The sequence below is a fragment of the Schistocerca americana genome, chromosome X (genome assembly GCF_021461395.2).
Source record: "Schistocerca americana isolate TAMUIC-IGC-003095 chromosome X, iqSchAmer2.1, whole genome shotgun sequence".
In the NCBI taxonomy this organism is placed as follows: domain Eukaryota; kingdom Metazoa; phylum Arthropoda; class Insecta; order Orthoptera; family Acrididae; genus Schistocerca; species Schistocerca americana.
The window spans coordinates 940,718,235-940,744,513 of NC_060130.1; the positions used below are offsets into that span (position 1 = coordinate 940,718,235).

Consider the following 26,279-nt stretch of genomic DNA (forward strand, 5'->3'; position numbering starts at 1 on the left):
TATGAGGTGAGAAATAGTTGACGGTGGATTGAATGGTGCACTAGTTAGATGCAGTATACCATTGCATTCACAAAACGTTTCAAATTCATTTGATGTGAACTGAGGGCCATTGTCTAACACTATTACTTCAGGTAAACTTTCTAGGCAAAAAATCAAAGACAACACCTGAATCGTGCTACCTTACATTGTCAAGTGCATGGTCACAACAAAAGGAAACTCGCTATGTGAGTCAACCACAACCAACCAATGGGTGTTCCAAAAATTTCCTGTGAGGTCTACATGCACACGTTGCTATGGCAATTGCAACTTAGGCCAAGTAGTGACTTTTTGTGGCAGCGTCGACTGATTTTCCACACATACGTGATGCTGTGACGTTGTCTGTTCTATTTGGGCACCCATAACCCGCCAAGTACAGTGTCAATGTACTAACTGTTTCATTTCAACAATCCTCCAGTGTCCTTGGTGAAGTAAATGCAACACTTCTTTTTGCAAAGCTGTAGGGATCAACATGCATGACTGTCCACTGTCATTGTGAACAAGAATTACACCTTTCTGTACAGCATGGCTGTGCCAATGTGCAAGCATGGCTATGCCAGCATGCAAAGTAATGGAACACTACAGAGTTCTTTATGCTATTCAATGAGTGAGGCCAAGATGTGCAAATGTATTTGAGTAAAATGTTAAAATCTGGGTCAGCTTCTGCAGCCTGTGCAATTTTTCTATAGTTCATCAGGAAAGACTGAAGCAATTCAGAATCCTGAGCATCAATGTGACAACAAGATGTAGCAGAAGCATAAAAGTCTGTGTCAGGGCCAATTGGAAGATGTGAAAGCGTGTCTATATTACCATGTTGAGCTGTTGGATGATATGCAATCTCCTACTGGTATTGAGACAACAACAAAGCCCATCTTTGCAATTTTTGGGCAGTTCATACAGGAACCAGTTTCATCAGATGATACAAGGACTGCAAAGGCTTGTGATCTGTTACTAAGTAGAATTTCCTGCCAAAAAAATAGTGGTGAAATTTGGTGCCATCATACACATTAGGCAAAACCTCTTTTTCAATTTGTGAGTTGTTACACTGAGGTTTGGACAATACTTTTGATGCGAAAGCAAAGGTCTCTCTTTATCACCAATTCTGTGCAAAAGCACAGCACTGATTCCTTAAGAGGAAGCATCAACTTGCAATACAACTGGTTTTTCAAGATCAAAATGAACTAAACATTGATCACTGAGCAAAGTGTCTTTAAGTTTTAGGAAAGCTACTTTGCACTCATCTGTCCAAGGAAAGGGGACATTGTTGCATTGCAAACAATGCAATGGAGCTGCAATTTGTGCAGCACTTGGTATGAAGTGAATATAATAATTCATTTTCCCTAAAACTGACTGCAATTCTGTGACATTGTGAGGAACTGGCAAATCGCGTATGGCTAACAAATGCGACTGCAGAGGAAGTACACCTTGGCTGTTTATAACATGACCAAGATACTGCACCTGAGGTTTAAATAATCATACTTGTCCAGTCTACACTTCAGTCTTGCATTAGAAAACACACAAAACAAAGCACACTAATTTGCAATATGTTCTTCAGGTGTACGAACTGCTACGACAATATCATCCAAATAGTTCAAACACTTTGGCACTTGTGCAGTCAGCTGTTCCAAATACTGATGAAAAATGGCAGGTGCAGAAGAACTGCCAAAAGGCAAACACAAATATTTAAACAATCCAAAATGAGTAATTATGTACTACAGATACTTTTTGAGATTCTTCATTGAGTGGTATTTGAAGATACGTGTCACCCAAATCAATTTTTGAAAAGTAGCATTCAGCACCTAATTTGTTCATTAGATCCTCTGGGTGTGGCAATGGATAAGTATCAATTAGAGTTTGTGGGTTGACTGTAGACTTAATGTCAACACAGAGGCAAATGTGACCTGAAGGTTTTGGGGCCAAAACCAGTGGACTCACCCATTGACTAGCTGATACAGGTGCAATAACTCCGTTATCTTGCAATTCCTTAAGTTCAGCAGTGACTTTGTCCTGTAATGCAATGGGAACAGTTCTGGCTCAGCAAAATTTAGGCTGAGCATTGTCTTTCAGTGTAATATGTGCAACAATATTGTTAGCTTTGCTTAAACCTTCAGAAAAGAGCTCTGGGATTTATTTTAGCACGCTAGTTACACTATCTTTTGCACTGAATGCAGACGCTGACAGCACATTGTCCTGAATGTTAAAGCCAAACAAATCAAAAGAATCAAGACCAAATATGTTCTTACAATCATGTGAATGTAGCACTGTAAAAGTCACTGTTTGTGTATGCAAGTGGTACATGACAGGCAAAGTACATGTTCCGCAGATGGCAATGTCTTGTCCATTACAAGCCGTCAGTTGCATGATAGTCTCAGACAGGTGTGGGGAGCCTAACAGTTAATATGTGTGACAATTTAGTAATGTTAGAGTGGAACCCGTGTTCAATGAAAATTTCACGTTTCCCACAAAATAAGTAAATGAACAACAAGTTTGTTTGACTGACATATTACTGTAGAAACCACATGCTTGCTAGCAGCAAACTTGGAATATACTACATTAATGACATGAGCCTTGTGACTAGATTTTTGTGAGCGGGCCAAATTCTGATATTTGTTCCATTGCAAACACACAGATTGCGCATGTCCTTTGCTACTATAAGCATATCACTGAGCTTGTCGGGAGGGGCAGTCTTGGCGTTTGTGCCATGTATAACAGTGAGGGCAAGACTTAATTCTGTTTGCCTGTGTAGCTGCCTGTTTAGCGAACTGCATATGCAGCATGGAAGGTTGTTTACTTGGCTTGCCTAGCACAAGCCGCCGGTGGGGAATGGGGTGATCGCAACTAAGATACCCAACCCGACAAATAGCTGGCTGCTCAAATGGATCAGCCAACAAGGCACCAAATTTGTACCAATCAAGCATATGCTCTATCTGCTGAACTGATGGATCAGACTGTTTCAAAATTTGTTCTCTGATTTTGACATCAGATACATTGTACATGATCGAATCACGCAACATAATATTTGAATATAAAGCACCGCAAGCACATTTGAATTTGCATTTCCTTTTCATACCTTGCAAATCTGTGATACATTTGTACTGACCATTTTTTGCAATTAAAGAACTGAAACCTAGCTGCTACCACATTCACTTGTTGGTCGTAATAGTTTGTTAGGGCCTTTTCTACTTGATTGGAAGCAAGTTCACTTGGAGTGGCATAAGGTAAGAGTTTTCAAATTAATCTCAACACTGCACTTCCTACCATGGATAAAAGATATGGAAGATTTACAGTATCTGGGACATTGTGGGCAAGTACATGTGTCTCATACTGTTGTAACCACTTGAGCCATTCCTCTTCTTTGTCACAAAACTGCTGAAAAGGTGGCATAGCAGCTGTAGTACGTGGTGCTTGTTCTGTCAGGTGTGCAGTTTTGGTGAGCAGCTGCTGCACTGTGTTGAGCAGGATAGAAATCTGGTTTGTCTGAAACTGAAACAGCTGCATTAGCTGTATTGCATCTAACACTTGCAGCTGTGGCACCTGAGCAGGAGGTGTGACGGGGGGTCGTATTGGAAGACACAAATGAAAAAAAATATACAAGGCAAGAATTATGAACAATGATAAAATCAAAGAAATTGTCAGCAACGCCCACCTGAAAACACTGATTAGCAAAAACGACAAGAAACTGTGAAAGCAAAATGAGTGCCCCTGAAAAGCAAAGACTAGAGAGAATTAACGCGCCGGCACAGTAGACACAAAAAAGTCAGTGGCCATCAGGCATGGGGATTATTTCTAACACCTTGTCGTCAGTCGTGTGGTCTTGCCCACTCATCGCTAATAGGCTGCCTAAGGGATGTAGCATTCTCAGAATGCTATACAACAATTCAAACAAATAACATTAGTAGTTTTATTCCTAGAAAGCAATTGACAATATTTAACTTTGATTACAGCAAATGTCAGTAGTGAGAGGTGACATGAAAACAGTAAGGTTCTTGCTATACACAAAGTCCAAGTAAGCACTTGATATGGATCATGACAATTTGATAGCATGGGATGGTATGTCAAGTGTAACATTTAAAAAATATATAAAAGAAAGAGTCAAACCACTAATGTATCTCATAAACTGTAGTGTTCAAGAATGCACTTATCCTAGTAGTCTAAAAATAAGCATTGTTAAGCCAGTGAATAAGAAGGGGAATACAAAAGAGGTTTCAAACTATCACCCAATATCATTGATCCCTACCTTTATTAAGGTGTTTCTTAGCTCTCTGCTTATTTTACAAAAACAAATTGTTAACAGAGAAACAACAAGATCAGTGCACAACTACTGCAGTTGCTGAATTTCTCCATAATGTGTACACCCTCCTAGACCCAGGTATGAAGACAGCAGGCGTATTCTTAGATCTTTCCAAAGCCTTTGACACAGTCAACCATGAGTTACTCATTAAGAAATTGAAGGCTTACAACATCAAGGACTCATCTGCATGATTACTCACCACATACTTGACAAGTCAAGAACAGTGTACTAAACTTTCATGTAAAATAGATAATAATACATTTCCAGTCTTCTAGAGATACAATACTGTTGGGTTTGATCCTTGGTCTCTTTCTCTTCTTGGTTTATGCCAATTACATGACACAACTTTCAAGTCACATGTAGTAAGCTATGCTGACAACACCTCACTCTTATTTTATAAAAAATACCTTGGCACATTACACTCAGGTGCAACTAAGGGTATGATTGAAATAACCATATATTTTCTACACCAGGGTGTATACACCAACATCAGTAAATCCCAGACACTAACATTTAAGATAACTGGTTCTCAAGGCTGAAATAAAAAATATTTGTGGTATTCCATCAGCAGAAAGGGATAACATTAAATTTCTTGGTGCCCATCTAGACAAAAATCTTCATTGGGTAAACCACATTACTTCTGTATGTGAGAAAATCAGCACTAGCTTGTAACTGATAAGTCAGCTGGAAAAAATAGTCCCAATTAAAATGCTAAAAATTGTTTACTATGAAACAGTTTATCCATTTCTTAATTACAGTATTAAACTGTAGGGTTGTATGGCAGACCTGCAGCTGAATAGAATATTACTATCACAGAAAAGAGCCATTAGGTTAATGTGTGGACTAAACTCCAGAGTCCTGTCATGAAACTTTTGGCCAACATAGGTTTTTAACAGAAAATTCCTCGTATTTGTATAAACTTATTATATTTCCTCTGAATAGTAAAAACGAAGTAAATAAGTGCAGTGATACACATAATTATGATACTAGAAGTAAGGGCAACTTCTTTCAGAGGACAAAATTAAAAATAAGAGACAATAGCCCTTATGTTAATGGGCAGATATGGTTCAACAAGCTGCCACATACTTTGAAAACTTGTGAACAAAAGCTGTTCTGCAGGGAGTTAAAAGCCTTCTTAGTAAATAAATGTTTATATCCACTCATTGAATTCTAATCTAGGTGCCCTCTGTTGTGCAACACAATATAATTAGAATATTAGGATGAATGTATGTATCACTACTGCATGTAAGTGTTATCTATATTAATCTACTAAACCTATGTATGACATTTGCAAAAGTCATCAGCTTGATGGCCTTCATGCAAAAATGTAAACAAACATATAAATAAATTTTTGTCAAGTAGTCCAATCAGTTCAGTTTATCTGTCCAACAATCCCTATTCTCCTTACTGAATTCCTCAGTATTAATAGAGCATGATACCTTTATGTAATGCTACTATAGTTATAAGTAAGCATTATTTAGTTTACAAAAAATAAATGCTACTTTTTTGCAATCTATATATGTATTACTAAATTAAAGTGCCCCATCCCCACCCCCCAACCCCCACACATTTTTCTGTCTGTATGTACATCTAACCTCAGGAACTACTGTAGGGATTCTGATATGGTTTTCACTGACAGATAGACTGATCCATGAGGAATGTTTTGTATATAATTTATGATAATAATAATAATAATAATAATAATAATAATAATAATAATAATAATCAGTGTGTGACATATGTATTGATACCTGTTCCATATTTAATTGGTGTTCGAGTTGACATTTCATGGCAGTGATGGGAGCTACAAGCTGATCAGCTACAGAAGGTGCAGTGTCTGGCAGGAAAGCACTACAGTAAACAGTTGCTGCAACTCCAGAGAGTCCAAAGTTTGACTGGAATCTCTACATAAACATATATATCTATACATGTTATAAATTAAAGTCCCCTGCTGCAATTTTCTGTTTGTTTATGAAGACCAAATTAAGGAACTACTGTAAGGAGTTTTATATGGTTTTCACTAAAAGATAAACTGATTCATGATGAAGTTCCATGTATGTAATTTGTTACTGCTGTGCCACACATGTTGTCCATCTGTAGATACTTACTGCTACCTGTGCAAAGCTGTGACAGGTCACTATTTTATATTTATTTGAAAGATACGGACCCTGCTTTTGTATACAATGCCTGTCTGTTGTATGCTAAATTGTGACAGCATTTTTCTGTTCTTTTCCCTGTTTTTGGTCAATAACTGCTCATAGTGGTTTATGCATGATTTCATACATATTAACCCTTTAACTGCTCTAGACATGTTAACATGCTCGCCTTTGTACCTGTCCCTGTGTGCTCTGAATGTATTTACGCACACCACCAGTTCTTCTGCCTGGTACTCTGAATGTGTCTATGCGTAGACACATTCAGAGTACCAGGTAGAAGGACTGGTAACGCGCGTAAATACGTTCAGAGCACACAGGGATAGGTACAAAGGCACACTCGTTAACACGTCTGGAGCCGTTACAGGGTTAATTGTATCTGGATTCATTGTTCTTATTTGACTTAACTCTTTGAATAAATTTCCATACTTCTGAATATATCTTGCTCCTCCTAAATGTGTATTAATCTCAGCACACTTTTTATCCCACAATTTGTTTTAACAGCTGACACTGCTTGCTTGTCATTCTCTTCAATTACGTATAATTTCTGTTATCTGCCTCAGTTTTACTGGCTAACTATTTCTGACTGTACATCTGTTTTGACTGACTAGTGTTTCTGTTTCATTATTCCTACTTCTGCACTTTTTTCCAAGAGCTACCTCTCCTGCCATTTGAACAAGGCTTATAATGTTTTGATACCCTTCATCTACAGATTTCTCTGTATCACCGAGCTTCTGATTGAGTTTCTGTGAGAGAGTATTCATGTACTATCATATAAAGTGTTGTCTGCAATAAAATACGTTATTAAAGTGTCTCAGGAGAATGGCTTTGCTCATGCCACCATCTGTGACATGAGTAAAGAATTTGGCAGTGTAGGATGTGACACTCTTGTTAAGAAACTCCATTTCTGTGGCATCAGTGATAACAGCCTAAAACTATTAATAACTAATCTCCAAAACTGTAGACAGGTTGCAAGTTGTGTGTAGTGGCACAGAAAAGTCTACCAAGAAACAAATGATGGTGGGACTTCTGCAGTGATCTTTCTTTATTAGGACCATTTTCGTTTTTAGTCATGATCAGTGACCTACCCTCTTTTATAAGCTCCAATAAGGTGCTATTCACAGATGACTCTATGTTCCTAAATTATAACAATGATCTGAATAAGCCAAAAGATTCTGTTGACTATACACTTGCCCAAGCATCATACTAGTTTTGGCCAAATGGGTTTCTCTTGAACAAGAACGAAACACAGAAAGTGGTATTTCGTCTAAAGGACAAAAGTCATTTTAATGGTCGCAGTTATATAAAGCTCTTGGGGGTATACTTAGATAAAAAAACTGTCCTGGGAGCAACACATAAAGTACATTAGTGTTAAATTTTCCAGAGTAATTTACTTTTTAAGGTGTCTTATTAAATGTGTACAAGTAGCCTGTGTTAAAACATCTTGTTTTGCATTTTTTTGAAGTATTATGTCATACTGACTTATTCTCTGGGAAAACTCATTCCATGTTCAAAACATATTACCTCTGCAGAAGAAAGCAATCAGAGTCATTACATGTTCTCAACATAAAGCACATTCTAAGTCCTAGTTCTCTGATTGTAAAATAATGACTGTTATAAACCTGCATATACACCAAGTGTTAATCTATACAAAAAAGAATCTGCATGAAGTAAAATGTAGAAATAATATTCACAGTCACAACAAAAGAAAAATAAGTCTATACAGACATCATACCATAGACTATCAAAGACAATCAATAGCTATGAGATAGTGGGCCATAAACTATTTAACAATTTTTCTCAGATGATACAAGAGCTTCCACAATGTGCATTTAGGAAAATTTGAATAAATGGCTTGTTACCAACCCCTTTTATGAATTAAAAGCCTTTATTGACTGTGACATAGAATTTTAAGCAGACAACTGTGGCATGCTGTACTGCACTATTTACTAATGTAATGATTACACTGTATAAAAAATTTGTCTATTGCTGTAATGACTATAATCGCATGTAACATCTCTATACACCCAAACACTGTTAATCAGCATGCTCATGATCTGTTTTCTTATTACATGGACAAAGACGAATTTCCGATTTCTTGTGGGTTGCAGACATGTAAATGTGAGGATTTCTATGCATCTATGGTAACCATTAAGTATTTTAAGCTAATGACTTTGACATATTTCTATTAGCCTTCCTCCATTATCTTTCAAATTTACTTCTCCATATGGCTCCACTGTTTTATTTTCTGTTCTTTGACTTACTCTACTGTTTAAATCCCTGAGGATGGTATTTTCTCTAGTCTTCCTAGTATAGTGATTTCATTGTAAATCCCTTCAAAGAACTCGTCTTTGTTAGTAGGTAGTTCATTATCAAATATTGCATACAAACCCAAGAACGTCACTGAAATTTCAAATTAACATGCTTTAATTCATATGAGATTTTCATTTACAGTCTTGAAGTATGTTATTTTACATTTTGTATTGATCACCTCTGACATCTATTTTTGGTCATTATTCTTTTATCATCCCACAAAAAACCTGTAGAGAGTTGTTCAACATATCTGAGCATATTCTCTTTTTGTTAATTTACATTAGCATGACAGTGTCTGTCTTTAGGCTGTTTAATTCTTGTGCAATTTCTAACACTTTCCGCCATCATTTTGTGTTCATGCTCCTTTTCCATAGCCATTTTCATTTTCCAAGTTTCCATCCAAACTTCTGAGGCAAGTATTGGGCTTTTTGGTAATGTAAGACTTTTACAAATGACAGGTAACTGGCCTGCCACCATATTCCTCAATCTGGAGGACCATGTGATTTTGGTTCAAGGGTGTCTTCATCTAGACTCACTGTCCTTGAGGACTTTTAAGACAAAGCTTCCCTTTTTATGGTTCCTCAGATTATTTCCTGACACTGCTGATCATTTCATGAAGATAGTTCCGCTGCTTCACCAATCGTTGGGCCATATGATCCTCTTCCACCTTCATAACTGTTGACCATCTTCACCTGTAACCCTGCCAAGTGACCCTTACAAGGTACTACCAGCTGGGTCAGCTGGACCAAGGCTTTTTTCAGAGATGTTACTCCTGCATCACTCACCATTTATCCCAGCTTTGGACAGGCAGAGCCAAGTTTCCCACTGTTGTGCCCAGGTTGCTGTGTTTTCTATATTGATATTACTTGTCCTATGGCACAATGATGCATGCAATTCAAACATGCCACTTTTTTTCTTGCCTCTGTGCTATGAGAGGCTAGTGAGAAAAGCATCAAGTAGATTCACCAACACTTTCTTCAAGAGACAAGGCTAAGTAAGAACTCTGAGTACCACCTCATAACAAATATCTGAATATGGCTTTTTGAAGTTACTGTTACTTGTACCAATTTATACAATTAAAAGGCCATATAATACATCCAGTTGATGTTATAACAATCAAATACACAGAATATACTCTGCGACATAGCTAAAGACATGTATATGCAGCAGCTTACATAAAGAAATATTTTTATTTAGGCATAGTTAGCAGTATTATTTCTGGTTTTACAAGGAAAAAAATTAACTGTCTTAATATAAAATAGAAGTGTGACAAATTTTCTTTGTGTGGCAGTTTTATTGTACAATGGCTTTCTTTTTATTTTTATTTTATTTATTTATTTATTTATTGTTCCGTGGGACCACATTTAGGAGAAGTCTCCATGGTCATGGAACGAGTCAATACATGAAATTATAACACGATTGTAGAAACAGATAAAATGAAACAAGTCGTTAGTTTAAATAAAGAAAATCAAGAATGTAACACTGGAATTTGCTTAATTTTTTATCTCTTCCAGGAGCTCCTCGACAGAATAGAAGGAGTGAGCCATGAGGAAACTCTTCAGTTTAGACTTAAAAGTGTTTGGGCTACTGCTAAGATTTTTGAGTTCTTGTGGTAGCTTATTGAAAATGGATGCAGCAGAATACTGCACTCCTTTCTGCACAAGAGTCAAGGAAGTGCATTCCACATGCAGATTTGATTTCTGCCTAGTATTAACTGAGTGAAAGCTGCTAACTCTTGGGAATAAGCTAATATTGCTAACAACAAACGACATTAAAGAAAATACATACTGTGAGGGCAATGTCAAAATTCCCAGACTATTGAATAGGGGTCGACAAGAGGTTTTCGAACTTACACCATACATAGCTCGAACAGCCCGTTTTTGAGCCAAAAATACCCTTTTCGAATCAGAAGAATTACCCCAAAAAATAATACCATATGACATAAGCGTATGAAAATATGCGAAGTATACTACTTTTCGTGTTGAAATGTCACTTATTTCAGATACTGTTCTAATGGTAAATAAAGCGGCATTTAGTTTCTGAACAAGATCCTGAACATGGGCTTTCCACAACAGCTTACTATCTATCCGTACGCCTAGGAACTTGAACTGTTCCGTCTCGCTTATAACATGCCCATTCTGTCTGATTAAAATGTCAGTTCTTGTTTAATTGTGGGTTAGAAACTGTAAAAACTGAGTCTTACTGTGATTTAGCATCAAATTATTTTCCACAAGCCACGAACTTACTTCATGAACTACATTATTTGATAATGTTTCAATATTACACACAAGATCCTTCACTACCAAGGTGGTGTCATCAGCAAACAGAAATATTTTTGAATCACCTGTAATACTAGAAGGCATGTCATTTACATAAATAAGGAACAGCAGTGGCCCCAGCACCGACCCTTGGGGAACGCCCCATTTAACAGTGCCCCATTGGGACTGAACATCATTACCACTCTCAATATTGCGGAGGATTACCTTCTGCTTTCTGTTCTTAAAGTAGGAGGCGAACCAATTGTAAGCTACTCCCCTTACTCCATAATGTTCCAACTTCTGCAGTAATATTTTGTGGTCAACACAGTCAAAAGCCTTCGTTAAATCAAAGAAAACACCTAACGTTCTCAACCTTTTATTTAATCCGTCCAAAACCTCACAGAGAAAAGAGAATATAGCATTTTCAGTTGTTAAGCCATTTCTAAAACCAAACTGTACATTTGACAGCAAATTATGTGAATTTAAATGCTGCAGTAACCTTGTATATACAAGCCTCTCGATAACTTTAGCAAACACCGATGGCATAGAAATAGGTCTATAATTGTCAACATTATCCCTGTCTCCCTTTTTATAAAGTGGCTTCACTACCGAGTACTTTAATCGGTCAGGAAACCGACCACTGCTAAAGGAAAAGTTACAGATATGGCTAAGTACTGAGCTAATATACGTGGAACAATACTTCAGTATTCTGCTAGATACCCCGTCATATCCATTAGAGTTCTTGGTCTTTAGTGATTTAATTATTAACTCAATCTCCCTCTTGTCAGTATCATGGAGGAGCATTTCAGGTAACAGTCTCGGAACACTTTTTTCTAAGAGCGCTATATGATTCCCTGTTGGGACTAGGTTTCTATTTAGTTCACCTGCTATATTCAGAAAGTGATTATTAAGTCCACAGACACTGTTATTCAGCTCCACAAGATGATTTTTATATGTATTTTTCTTGGTTCATTGGTGTGTGTCTGCTTATTTCTCTCTTTCTATTTGTGTTATGTAATGAGCCAACATAAACACCACAACATGATATATCTAAAAACTAACACAAAAACTGGACTCCAAAGAAGTGTTACAATGGTGTGATGTATCCTCATTTTATCTTTCCAGCAGTAGTTTCAGACTTATATTAGTGACTTGTTTGACTGCGAAATAAAATATTTGAGTACTCAGTTAATACTTTTGGTACTTTGGGAAAAAAGCAACATCTTTTATGGTGTATGGCCACTGAAAGAGAGGGTACTGCATATGGAGTACTAAACCAAACTTGCCAAATGAAAACAAAAATAAATATTTAAATATTTATAGAAGAAGCAAATGTGTCCTTCATTTGAAGTGATTTATAGAGACCACTAGAAAATAAATTAGGATAGTCAAGTTGCCAAGTATAAAACTTAAATTCTACTTTGAGCTTTGAGTAAATTTAAAAAAATTCAAAGTAAAAATAGATTGTGGAGAAGTTTTATTGATAACTCTGTGCTGAGCCAACAGGGGAAGAAAATGCTTTTCATTAACATCTCAAACAGAAGTCACTAAAATGTTAGTACTCTATGACCCCTTGCCGCATTGGCAATTGTCTGTTTGACAACAGAGATGAAAGAAACATTAAGAAGAAGAAGGTGATGACCAGATGCAAAATGACAATTGATCCAGTTGTAAATAACAGATAATTATGGAGTATGTGTTTCAGACTTACCCATCTCCATAGTTAAGTGGTCACCACATCAAACTGCCATATGGAAGATACAGATTTGATTCTCAATACTTTAAAAGAAGTATCCATTGATGGGAAACTTGAGTAGGGATCATTCACCCTCATGAGTACAGTACTTGAGAAGCTACCCAAGTGAGATGTAGTTTAGAAACAGCCACTATTAATGCCATTGAAAGCAGTACTGGATAGCCCATCTCGAGCCTCTTGATTAAGGGAATGCCAGAATAGTTCTTATGTAGGCCATAATTGATTCCTTCCCTGGTAAGTCTTCCTTTTCAATAACAAATATACAGTTCCATGAAAGTGAACACTTGATAGGATATCTCTATGCCACTTTCAGGTAGATATAAGCCACCAAGCTAAGAGCCCAACTGTGTGTATGGAATGACGACACCAACAGTCACAGCATGAGTGGAGCTATCCTTGAATTGTAAAAGGAAAGACTCAGTGTTAACATTTTTAGAAGGCTGTAAAAATCACAAACTGAAGGGATCAATAAATAATCTGTTCCCCATCAAATTGGTGAGATTTTACTAGCTTTTCAGTTCACATTTACAGTTTCAACAGGTTGACTACTGTTTCTGTGACTTAAAATGAACTTTTCTTTCATTCATTTAAACATCAGGTTTTCAAACAAATATAGAAGAGTGCTACTTCATTTCATTTAGATGGCAGAAATAAATAATATTTGTCTGATATATTTATAATGTTAACATTGCAGCTGAAAACTTTATAGCTATAAATTTCTGCAAATTCCAGCATTAAGCAAAAATTTAGATTATTATTTTAGAACAGTGATTATGAATTTTATTTTCTATATAAAGTGAAGTACAATGTTTGTTACTCTACAGGTTTCAGCATGGCCGCGTGGTCGTGGTCTAGGTGGAAGTGGCCAAATAAATTATATGGTGCACTCTCTTGGACATCCAAATGATTTCAAGCATTGGGAAGAAAATGGAGCAAAAGGCTGGGGCCTGAGCAGCATGCAGGCATACCTGGAAAAGCTGGAAGGCACCTGTATGCCTACAACACGTGGCATTAAAAATGGCATTTGCCACAAGACAACTGAAAAGGTGTGGCTCAAGTTCTCAAATTATTTTTAATTCTTGTAAGATTTGAGAATGATTATTTTAGAAACATAATTTTTTTTTAAAATATAGTAATATTTCTGACAATTGAAGTGGTCAGAATGAATCCTAAGAAAGTGTACATATACAAATAGGTATCAATAACAAGTGAATAAAACTGCACAGGTATAGAAGACATGTAAGACACAGCTGCACCACATCTTCTGTGACCAGAAAGGTCAATGCTGTGGTGAGTTCACTCATCAAACAATTGTCCAATGAAACGTACACATGAACCTGAAATTGAGCGCCAGTATGTCTCACTGACATTGAAGAGCTTGACATTGACATGTTATTGAGCTCAAATTGAGCAGAATTATTAGCCTCTGTTTAATGGATCTTTTGTATTGCAACATTTTGGATATTACAGGGCATGTTACTGAGACAATGACATGTGTGCATAATCAGCAGATAGAAAAAGGTCATATATAGTAACAGGTGCATACTGCATAGTCTCTTTTGACTACAGCATGGATTACTTGCCAATATAATCACTTGGCCATAATTTAATATGCAACATCATCCACAGTGTTGATCTGATTCTTGGTTAAGATCTGTATGTTGAATATATGGTGATGACGATGATGATGATGAGGTCCCATACTCCTTGACAGAGCATAGTAGATGATGTGGGACACCCGCACCGCCGTACTAGGCAAGGTCCTAGCGGAGGTGGTTTGCCGTTGCCTTCCTCTGACCGTAACAGTGATGAATGATGATGCTGATGATGACACAACAACACCCAGTCATCTTGAGGCAGGTGAAAATCCCTGACCCCACCGGGAATCAAACCCGGGATCCCATGCTCGGGAAGCGAGAATGCTACGCAGAGACCACGAGCTGTGGACTGAATATATGGTGGCATTTGCTGAAGACTAGAATGCAAGCATGTGTGTCATTGCCTTGATTTACATTCTCTAGAAACCACAAATGCCTCAGAGTGCATGATATTATCCTTGGTTCCCTGGTTCTTGAAGTCCCATATCATGCCTGCTAAACTCACCAAAAACTGGTTTAAAAAGATGGATTATGCAAAATTATGTACACTAGTCAATATTTGGGGTTAAGTGGCTTTTCTCCACTTCTATTAGAATTATAATGTTTGTGATAGCACACAGTTTATACAGATAGGAGATTACGTTTCTTCCTTCGTCAACGTATCTAGATGAGAATAAACCAGTTATTATTCAATGACACTCTGTTTGTTGACCCTCACAGTGGAAAAATGTGCAGTGGTAAAAATATGAAATTAACTGTACACACAATACAGTTTTCAGTAAAATTACCACAATGATAAAACCAACTGCTAAACACAACACAATACATATCCAGAAATTGAAGGGTAGTTATTTGAACACACATTTGCTCATACATGTGGATTCATTACAGACACAGGTATTAGCATATTAAGAGCAGTATGCAAACTTTTCTGTACCGACAGACATAATTATTACTCATATGATTCCTAGTTGCAGACTTTGTTATGACAAATTTTGCCCCACATAGTGTTGAATGGATACAAGTTGCAGACTCTTAGTTGAACTAAAATAGAGATGTTAACACGATGACTGGACCTCAAAGACTCTAATCTACATAGATCTCACTTGCTTATTTAGACTGTCAATTTTGGGATGGTGTGGGCTATTTAAGGACTGGTGTGCATATGTTTGTTGATTTGTTGATCTCAGAAACTATGTTGCGTTTTGAGAAACAACTTAATTAGATTCTTTCATTCTGAATGGACTATGAATTTTAACAGTTATTTAGTTTATGGGATATGTTGAAGGTTAGTAAATTATAAAAATGTATAGAACTGTTTTATGCTTCCATTCACTTATGAGTATGGTCGCCATATTGAAAATTATTTTACATAGTGATAAATTATTCAAAATCTTAATTATTGGCTTGATCAACTTATGAGGGTGTAATCTATTTGGAAAAAAAATATAGCAACAGAAGTACAGCGTCAAAGTGCAGAATCTAGCAAGGACTGGGGCAGAATTGGCAATGGAAAGTTGTGAATGTGTGAACTTTCAGTGCCAATTATTTCATAAGTTAATTAGTTTCATGTAAATGAAAGTATTTTACTACGAAGTCAGAACATTTGCCATTCATAGGTGTAGGTCCATTTAGCTGCATTTACATATTAGCTCACCAAATATAGTACACATAAACTGTAGTATTAACTTCCGTTAGCCATATTTTTTAGTTAACTGAACTTCTAGTAAAACTAACTGAATCACTGAAATCAGCACATTCAATATAACCAAGTGAATAATAAACTTAAGTGGAATTACGTATTTGAGTAAATGTAACTCCTTACATAAATAAATATATTGAAAATATGATAAAAATCAGAAAAAAAATTAGTTATTGATGGGAGTAGAAAACATAACAGAGGGAGAGTATCCAGCTTTCTACATCTTAAATGGAACAGGCACTGCTTCATTATCTCCTATGGTTACAGCCACTAGAGCAGTGCTTAACACTGATCTGGCTAATATCCAAAGTAGGGAAATCACCTTGCTGTGTTTGTGAGATAAAGTCCATGTAGTCGGCCTGATACATATTTTTGAATATGATACCTGTCCAAATATTAGACAAGAAAAAAAAAAAAGAGACAAATCTTTGCATTTTAGGACTGAGTGGTGGTTGCCTCGGTGTATTTATTTCTTTCCTACAAGTGTCTGTGTGTGCACGTGGGTAACAGTGCTTTGTAACTGAAGGTTTGTGAGCACTTGTGCACTCAGAAGTAAGGTCTGAGAAGAAATTGCATTGTGAAAAACGTTAAAACTAGACAGAAAAATGCAAGCAAGCAAGTACAGCACACTGCATGGAATTCTATGGAGTTCATTTTTACAGATTACAGTATTGTACAGTATTGTTTAATTTGAAGCTTGTGGGTAGGTCTAATTTATCTTAATTCATCAAATTACATTCCTTAGGAAATGGTGTTCATTAAAGTTATCGATCATAGGTTCCGTTAAACTACAAATACTTAATTAGCATTTAATTTATCAGTTGAATTCTCTCCAGGAAAGCATCATCTGTTCAGTTCAAAGCAAATTTTTAAATCAGGGAAACTGAGCTATATCTGGAGTTTATCAGGATCATAAAACCTGTGACTATTAGCAAATTTTCTTGTAATAATCTGTTTTTTTCCTCAGTCATTTTAAATCACTAGCACATCGGCCTAGCAGGAGCTGTGCAATACTTGAGCACCAAAGTGGAAACACTCTCGAGGCTAATACTGTGGGGGCCCTGTCAATAATGTATTTTTTAGGAGAGCTCTGTCTGGCATTCTGCAGTGTTAATGAACATAACAGGTATCTTGTATTGTGTATGCAGTATTAACTACTAAATACTGAGGACAAGCTAAAGAGCTACTGATACACCATGGAGGTGAGGGACCAAAAGCTACTTTAAGTGCTTGTACCATACTTTAGAAGGAAAATGCCGTCATATACAGTGAGGATTGTGTGTGTCTCCCCTGTAGAGTGGAGACTGCCACTGCATCTCTCTTCTACACATTCACCTAACCCAGCACCCATTAGAATTTTTTGAGAATAATTGACTAGCAGCATTTTCACTGCAGTCATTTGGAGAGTGCTCTTGACTTCGGTACCAACTGCAAACATAAAGGTACCTTCAGAATGTATTTTTACCATCTTCAATTTTATGCCACCATATTTTGATGCTGCGGATGCTGCATGTGAGGTTTTATGATGTGCTGAATTCTCTGTCAGACACTATAAACAGTTTTCCAGTCATAATAATGTGTCATGTAACTAATCTGTGATAAGTTCAGTCATATGAGGGTTGACTGAAAAGTAATGCCTCCACCTTCGTAACTCTTCAACAGTTGGTAGCATTAGTATGCGGCAGGTACTGGCTTGTTATGTAGCCTCTGCTCTACAGCTCCAGTTGGCAGAAAGCCTTCGCATTGAACGGTTGTGTTGTTACAGTGTGACGTATATAACACTGCACAGATGGTCTGTCAATGCGATTTAAGCAATGTGCAGTCATTGAATTATTGACAGCAGAAGGTGCCACCCCAAAGGAGATTCATCAGAGAATGAAAGCAGTTTATGGTGGTTGTGTTGATGTGAGTACTGTGTGTCACTGTGCCATGGCACGCACAGCCACACAAACACAACGGTTGGCTACCGCGACAGAGTTAAGTGGCGCCTGCAACTTAGTTCAGGTGCGTTCCGCAAGCCGACGCTAGAGACGTTCCCACCAAACATTCAATCATCCGTGAACTACACACACACATGAGCCTTTTTCCAGCACAAATGGTCACATGATGATATCACCATCTGCCAATCATTGACCGCCAATGGCCGCCAATGATCACTCCGGAATCAGCGGAAGAAAACTGGAGCCACTGGGTTAAATAGCCAGAAGAAAGGAAAGCAGGCATCTCTCAACCCACCATGGACTGCTGCCCAGAAGAGACTTCAATGCAGCCGGAACATCCAGGTGCCACGTCTCTGCTACGCCGGCTGACAACCCTGGACTCTGCGCCTGTCTACTTCCTCGGCATCCACCGGAGAGTGTCAAGGGAAAACCAGACAAAGGAATTTAAATTTAGTTCAGTTGCTAATATTTCAATTCAATAATGTGGCATAATTCTTTGGCTTGTTATAAAATTTTGGCAGGAGAAGAAGCTTTTTGTTTTTGAAGGAAGTTTATATTTTTGTGAAATTAAGCAGTGGCCTTGCTACACCTAATAAACATTTTTTGTTCACAAATGTCTGTTAATCTGTGGATATAACACGTTGAGTGAGTAAGTTTAAAGCTGTTGAGATGGGAACATCTGACCTGCATGTAAAACAAAGAGTTGGATGTCCTGTGACAGCAAGTTTCACAAGCAAAATGTTGACAGATTGATTCAGGACAGTCATTGTATCATTCAGAGAGAAATTGCAACCACAATCTGCATTTCACAAGAATGTGTGGGTCATATTATTGCTTTGCTTGGCTATCAGAAAGTCTGCACATGATGGGTACACTGGATACTGACTCCTGAAATGAAAGTGCACAGACTTGATATTTGCCAGGCACTCCTCGTGTATTATGAGAATGAAGGTGACACCTTTCTCCATTCAATTGTGACAGGATATGAAATGTTGGTACACCATTACAACCCATAGATCAAATGTTAGTCTATGGAATATCAACACGAAGACTCACACCAGAAAAAGAATTTAAGATGCAGCCCTCAGCTGGAAAAATCATGGCCACAGTGTTCTGGGATGCAGATGGTATTACCCATGATAATTTCCTTGATCGTGTAATAGTAACAAATTCAGAGCATTACATCACAATGCTGCGAACTCTGTAATGATGGCTAACAAGGGTTTGATAGGAAAGGGAAATGTTTTTCTGCAGCATGACAATGCCAAACCACCTACTTCACATGCCACCACAGCAGAACTTCAGAGACTGAATCTCACCACGATACAGTATCCTCCATACAGTCCAGATTTAGCACCATCTGACTGCCACCTATTCCCAATAATGAAAGATGATCAGCGGGGACATCATTATGCTTCTGATGAAGACATTGAGAGAACTGTGAGACTGTGGTAGAAGAAAGGGTCTTCTTCTGTGATGGCTTCAGAAAACTTGTTCATCGCTGGCAGAAATGTATCCAATTGGCTGGTGATTATGTGGAAAAGTGAATATTGGTAATTAAAGTTCACATTCTAAGGATTATTTCTGCGTTTGATTTATTAAAAAATTCCCAACCAAACTCAATTAACGAAGGTGGAGTCATTGCTTTTCATTTAACCCTTGTACTTATTCTTCATGGTGTACCAGTTTTCTCAAATATTAGTCTATAAAATCTATTTTTTATAGAATAAATCTTTAATAGAATGTAGTGCTTCAGTACTTTATCTAAGAAAATGGATTGAAATGTTCCCTTCAAATTAACATTAGTGCTAATAAATCTATTTTTAGATATGAATTGATTGCATTAATTTTACTGAAATGAAATAACTGGATTGAGAGGAATGATCTCAGTGAACTTGCGATGACATAAAATGATATCATTGAAGTCACCTTTCCACCTCTGTCAATTTTATTCTTGTTTATCCATTCATTTCATTCCACTGAATTTAATTTGATCTATGTATATCCCTTGTTGCAGAGTAATCCATTGTTCTTCTGAAAATCCATTTCTCAAGTAACACAATCCCCAGGAATCTCATGAGAAAACCATTGTAGCAATGTTCATAAATTATCAATCACTATCATCATAAGTCATTAATGACAATGAAGCTTGAGCTGGCTCTCAAAGTGTGTCCATTTAATCCATTTGTTAGTGCAGCTGATCATAGAAAGCAGAAATCTGAGTTTGAATGTTGCAATGGCACAAATTTTCTTTGATGCAACATATTTGATACACTTTTAGATGTCATCATCTAAATTTTTAAATCCACTATACTCTACCCATTTATAGAACCGTTATCATTCACAATAAATTTACACTGAGGTGACATAATTTGTGAGATAGTGATATGTACATATATAAATGTTGGTAGCATCACATACACAAGGTTTAAAAGAGCAGTGCATTGTGGGAGCTGTCATTTGTATTCAGTTGATTAATGTAAAACGGTTTCCAAACATGGCTATAGCTGCATGATGGAAATTAACAGACCTTGAATGCAGAATGGTAGTCTGAGCTAGATGCATTGCATAGGACATTCCATTTTGGAAGTAATTATGGAATTCAATATTCTGAGATCCATGTTGTCAAGATTGTGCCAAGAATACCAAATTTCAAGCATTGCATCTGACCATAGACAACACAGCAACAGACGACCAAGAGCAGCGGCGTTTGAGTAGATTTGTCAGTGCTAACAGACAAGCAACACTGCTTTAAATAACCATGTGAGATGTGCAACAAATGTTAGTATTAGGACATTGCAGCAAAATTTTCTGTTAATGGGCTATGGCAGCAGAGGACCAACATGAATGCCTTTGCTAAAAAGCATAACATCACCAGCAGTGCCTGTCCTGTGCTCATGACCAAATTGGTTGAACCCTAGATGATTGGAAAACTGTGGCCTGGTGAGATGAATCCTGATTTCAGTGGGTAAGAACTGATGGTAGGGTTTGAGTTTGGTGTAGACCCCATGAAACCATGGACCCTAGTTGTCAACAATGCACAGTCCCAGCTGGTTGTGGCTCCATAATGGTGTGGGCTGTGTTTATGTGGAATGGACTGGGTTATCTGGCCCAACTGAACCAATTATTGACTGAAAATGGTTATGTTCAGCTACCTGGAGACTATTTTCAGCCATTCATGGACTTCATGTTCCCAAACAATGATTGAGTTGCTATGGATGACAATGTGCCCCGTCACCAGGCCACAAGTTTTTCAAACTGGTTTGAAGAACATTCCAGACAATTCGAGTGAATTATTTGACCATGCAGATCGCCCGACATGAGTCCTACTAAACATTTATGGGACATAATTAAGAGGTCAGTTTGTGCACAACATTCTGCACCAGCAACACTTTCACAATTACAGATGGCTATAGAGGCAGCGTGGATCAATATTTCTGCAGGAGACCTCCAATAACCATGTCATATCAAGTTGCTGCACTCTGCTAGGCAAAAGGAGGTCTGAAATAATATTAAGAGGTATCCCATGACTTTTTCCATATCAGTGTACAGTTCACCATAATTACTCTTGTTTTATTTGTCCACACACAATCTTTAAATAACTCAAAAATTTTCACAAATTTTTCTACTTCTGAATTTACATGTATACTCTGCAAACCACTTAGAAGTGTATGATAGAGGGTACTCCCCATTCTATTCATGTGTGGAGCATGGGAAGAATGATTACTTAAATACCTCTCTGTATGCTGTAATCAGTTTAATCTGGTGTTTGCAGTCCCTTTGTCAGCAATATGTAGGGAGTTGTTGCATTTTTCTAGATTCCTCAATAAAGACTGGTTCTTGAAAATTTGTAAGTAGGTTTGCACAGGATAGTTGGCATGTATCTGGCATATATTGGCCAGATAAGGTTTTTAAGCATCTCTGTGATACTTTCTCATTGGTCAAACAAACCAGTGACCATTCATGCTAGCCTGCTTTCTTTAATTCAGTATCCACTGTCAGTTGTAGTTAATATTGGTCCAACACATCTGAGGAGTAGTCTAGGCTGGGCTGCATGAGAATATCGTAAAAAATCTCATTTGTAGGCTGACAACATTTTCCCAGTACCTGAAAAATGAACTGAAGTCTGCACCTGCCTCCCCCTTTTCCGCTACTTTACCTACAACTGAACCTGTGTAATCATTCCATTTCATCTCTCTACAAATTGTGTATGAGTAGAATGTCTCTGACTGTTACTCACTGATATTGTTATCAGAGGATATCTGTGTTTTTACATTTTGTGAAATGCAAATTTTACATTTCTGAACATTGAAAGCAGTTTAAAAACGTTTGTACCACTTGGATATCTTATTAAGATCTAACTGAATATTTTTGTCGCATTTAAAACTTAGTATTCCCTTATAGATAACTGCATCATCTGCAGAAACTCTGAGGTCACTGTTTATGTAGTCATTAGTATACAACATGAACAGTAAGAGTCACAACACACTTCCATGTGGTACACCTGAAGTTATATCTACAGCTGTTGATGACTCTCCATCCAAGATAACTTGCTGCATCTTTGCTACCATGAAATCCTTACTCCAATCAAATATTTTTTTACACCCCATATGATCAAACTTTTGTTACTGGTGTAGTATTTAATCAAATGCTTTTGGTAGTCAGGAAATACTCCATATACCTGTCTACTTTGATCCATAGCTTTTAGGATGTCATATGAGAAAAGCAGTTCAAAAGACCAGTGTTTTCAGAATCGGCACTTTCAAAGCAAGTCTGATAGTGCAAATCCTGGTCCAAAAGACAACAGAGCTCATTTTTTCCTTTTCTTCCTTACCTGTTGTTTTCATTCAATTTTTAGTAGAGTGTACTGTTTCATGAGTTCACGGGAGAAAAAGACCACAGTTTGTGAACAGCTGAAGACACAGCTGGCTAGCAAATAAACAGTTGTTAGCATCGTACTTCAACAATAAATAGGTGTAATTTAGTTCTAATATGATACACATAGACAAAATACAGGAGAAGTATAAACTGATTGTAAATCACATTTTGGAGAAGTAAAATCATGGTTTAACAACAAAAATTAAGAGCATGATGAGGAAACAGAGATTGTTGCAGTCCCTGTTAGAAAAAGAACATGGAAATGTCAACAGCCAAAAGTTAGTAGAAATTCATTCATCTATAAGAAGCTCAATTTGCCAATCATACAAGAACTTCCAAGTTATGTGTTATGTGAAAGATCTTGCTGAGCACCTGAGAAAATTCTGATCATACATAACATTACTAAACAGATGAAAGCTTTGTATTCCATCACTCATTGGCTAGTCTCAGGTGCCAATGGAAGACAGCAATAGGAAAGCTGAAGTTTAAAATTTTGCATTTAAAAAATCATTCATGCAGGAGGATCATGCAGACATACTATTGTTTGACCATGACAGAGACTCCCATATGGAAGACACAGAAATAGGCATTCTTGGAATGGAGTAGCAACAGAAAGAGTTGAAAATACAGGCCCAGATGGAATCCTAATTCAGTTTTATATAGAGTGCTCTTTGGAATTGGCTTCTTACTTAGTTTGCATTTATAGGAAACGTCTCACTCAATGCAAAGTCCCAAGTGACTGGAAAAGTGCAGGTGATGCCTATATACAAGAACAGTTAAAGATTGGACCTTCAAAATTACAGACCAATGTCCTGAACATGAGTTTGCTTCAGAATTCTTCAGCATATTCTAAGTTCAAATATAAATAAATTTTCTTGATATGGAAAGATACTGTCCACAAATCAGTACAGATTTATAGATAATAAAGGCAATAAATAGTTATTTAATTTAAAAAATAACATTGATATTTCATGCTTGAACAGTCCACAGGTGTACTGCCAGTCCATAGTGTTCATAGGGGACACTATGGACTGGCAGTACACCCATGGGCTGTTCGAGCAGAAAAATATGCTGGGAGAAACTGGATAATCACAACACTGATCTTGTCAAAAGCCAAGAAGCAATTATTTTTAGTGTTGTATCACTGTGGGCTGCTTAAGATAGTTATTTGGTCCTCTGGACTCTGTTCTCTAAGTTCTAAGTGTGTTATCACATTGTGGAAACCATGGTTGAGTGCTTTGCATCCAACATGATCACTTGCCACAATAGCTACAGTCATCCGAGTACTACCCCCAAAAGTAGTGCTTAAAAAATACATTAGGATCTCCAATAATTTGTTTAGTTGGGGCACCAGAAACTTCAGTTATAACTGCGTTTGAGCCCCTGTAAATAGGAATATAAGATGGACATTTCCTATTATGTCTTCTCGCCGTTTCAGGGGTCTGTTGAGTAGAAATTGGTGTTGACCTTATAACTCTTTTGGAGGAGCTTGAAACGAATTACAATTGAATTTGATGGTGCCCCAAATAAACAAAAAATAATTATTGGAGGTCCCATTTATTAACAGGATATCATTTTGATTTTTCAGTTTTTGTAAGTGACGGTTTTGGAGGTAGTACTTACATGACTGTAGCTATTTTAACAGGTAGTCAAGAAGATTTTGTTGGCCTTGAGTCCCATGTGAAACTCAAATTGCCATTTTCCCACATAATATCCTGGGAACCATGGATTAAGGGCAACAGGTAGATTCCATATTCCTTGATTTCTGGAAACCATTTGACACAATGCCCCACTGCAAACTGTTAACAAAGCTCCTCTTCATGTCGGGTTTTACCAGTCTCCTCCTTTATTATATCACACATATTGTCTTTATCTTGTTTTTTTTTTTTCTCAATAGCATTTCATGAAAAAAAAAAAACATTGCCTCCCATTCAAGGATTCCCATTTGATTTATCGAGCATTTCTATAATACTCACCTGTGGACTGAACCAAACCTCTGAATTGTTTTCCTGTAATCCTACCTGGTGCTGATTCCAAGCACTTGAGCAACACTCAAGAATGAGTTCTGCAAGTGTTTTTATATGATCTTGCTTACACATAAGCTACACTTTCTTAAAATTCTTCCAATAAAAAGAAGCTGACTTTGCAACACTACGTCTAGATATTTAATCTATGTGTACATGTCTGAAACCACCTTTTGTGGATGACTGCAGAATGATTCTAAATGAAGAAAAATGTAAGTTAAAATGAATGAGTTGGGAGTACAATCCTGTAATGTTTGAATACAGAGTTAGTTACTTGACACATACACATAGATTAAATACACAATGAGTATTTTGTATGACAAAAATTTTGGCAATATTGGGGTTCATATGGTGACATAGGGACAATCATATTTCACATGTTCAATTTGCAAGCGGAAAACAAAGGGAATAGCTAGTAGTGGTAGAAGGTAATCTCTGCCATGCGCTGTATGGCAGTTGGCGGAATATCTTTCTAGATGTAGATATAGAGGAGATCATTCTGTTCAAGATACCTCCTTATGTTTTTAGCTTAGAATATGTTCTAAGATCCATCAACATGGGGATACCAAGCATATTGAACAATAGAGCAGAATGATTGTGATGTCACCAGTTTAAATTTTGCATATTGTCTTTATTTTGTTATCTGATGTGATTATCTTTTTCCCACAATGCATTTGCTAATCAATTTTTGATTTCCTGAGTACCCTCTTGGACTCAGATTTAGTGGGTTTTATATCCTGATCAGTATTAACATTTAATAAAAAGAACTGCATGTCATGGCTGAGAGACTATTTTGTAGTATAATTTCATTCTTTAGACATTTCTATAAACATATTATCAATAGCTGTTTTTAAACAATTAGCTCTTGCCATTGGGAAGTTTACAGTAGAATTAAGCTGACTGATTATTTTACTGACTTCAATAAGTTCTTACTGAAGGAGTGTTTAAGCAAATCTACATTAAAATCACCAGAAAACCCTATTTCGTTGTTTTTTTTCTGTTTGATAGGCCAATAGATCATCGAGGTAATAATAGAGTGGTGGAACTGTTATTACTTTCTGGGAAAAATTGTGATGTTGTAGATACCCTTAAGTCTTCAGGCCACTCCAGTGAGAACTTAATGTCAAACACAGCTGTTGGAAATACAACTAAAAGGTTCACACAGAAAGGTTTTAACAGAAGACATAAAGATTTGAATTGAAATGAAAAATGAAGCATTTGAAAATGTTTACTTAGAAGCTGCAAATATTAAAATTCCTCATATAAAGTAGTGGAAAAGATGAGGAAAAACATTACCACTTGTTGGTAATTCTGTACTCTGCATTTTTTT

General features: G+C 37.0%; 1 protein-coding gene across 2 annotated transcripts in view; it reads left to right on the plus strand.

The window, feature by feature from the left end:
* LOC124555646 (neither inactivation nor afterpotential protein G-like) overlaps positions 1-26,279 on the plus strand; it is a 242,042-nt gene that overhangs the window by 33,171 nt on the left and 182,592 nt on the right. For both annotated transcript variants that reach the window (XM_047129629.1, XM_047129630.1), the window contains exon 4: positions 13,632-13,853. In XM_047129629.1, coding sequence (XP_046985585.1) covers positions 13,632-13,853 — 222 coding nt within the window. The remainder of the gene's footprint in view (positions 1-13,631; positions 13,854-26,279) is intronic.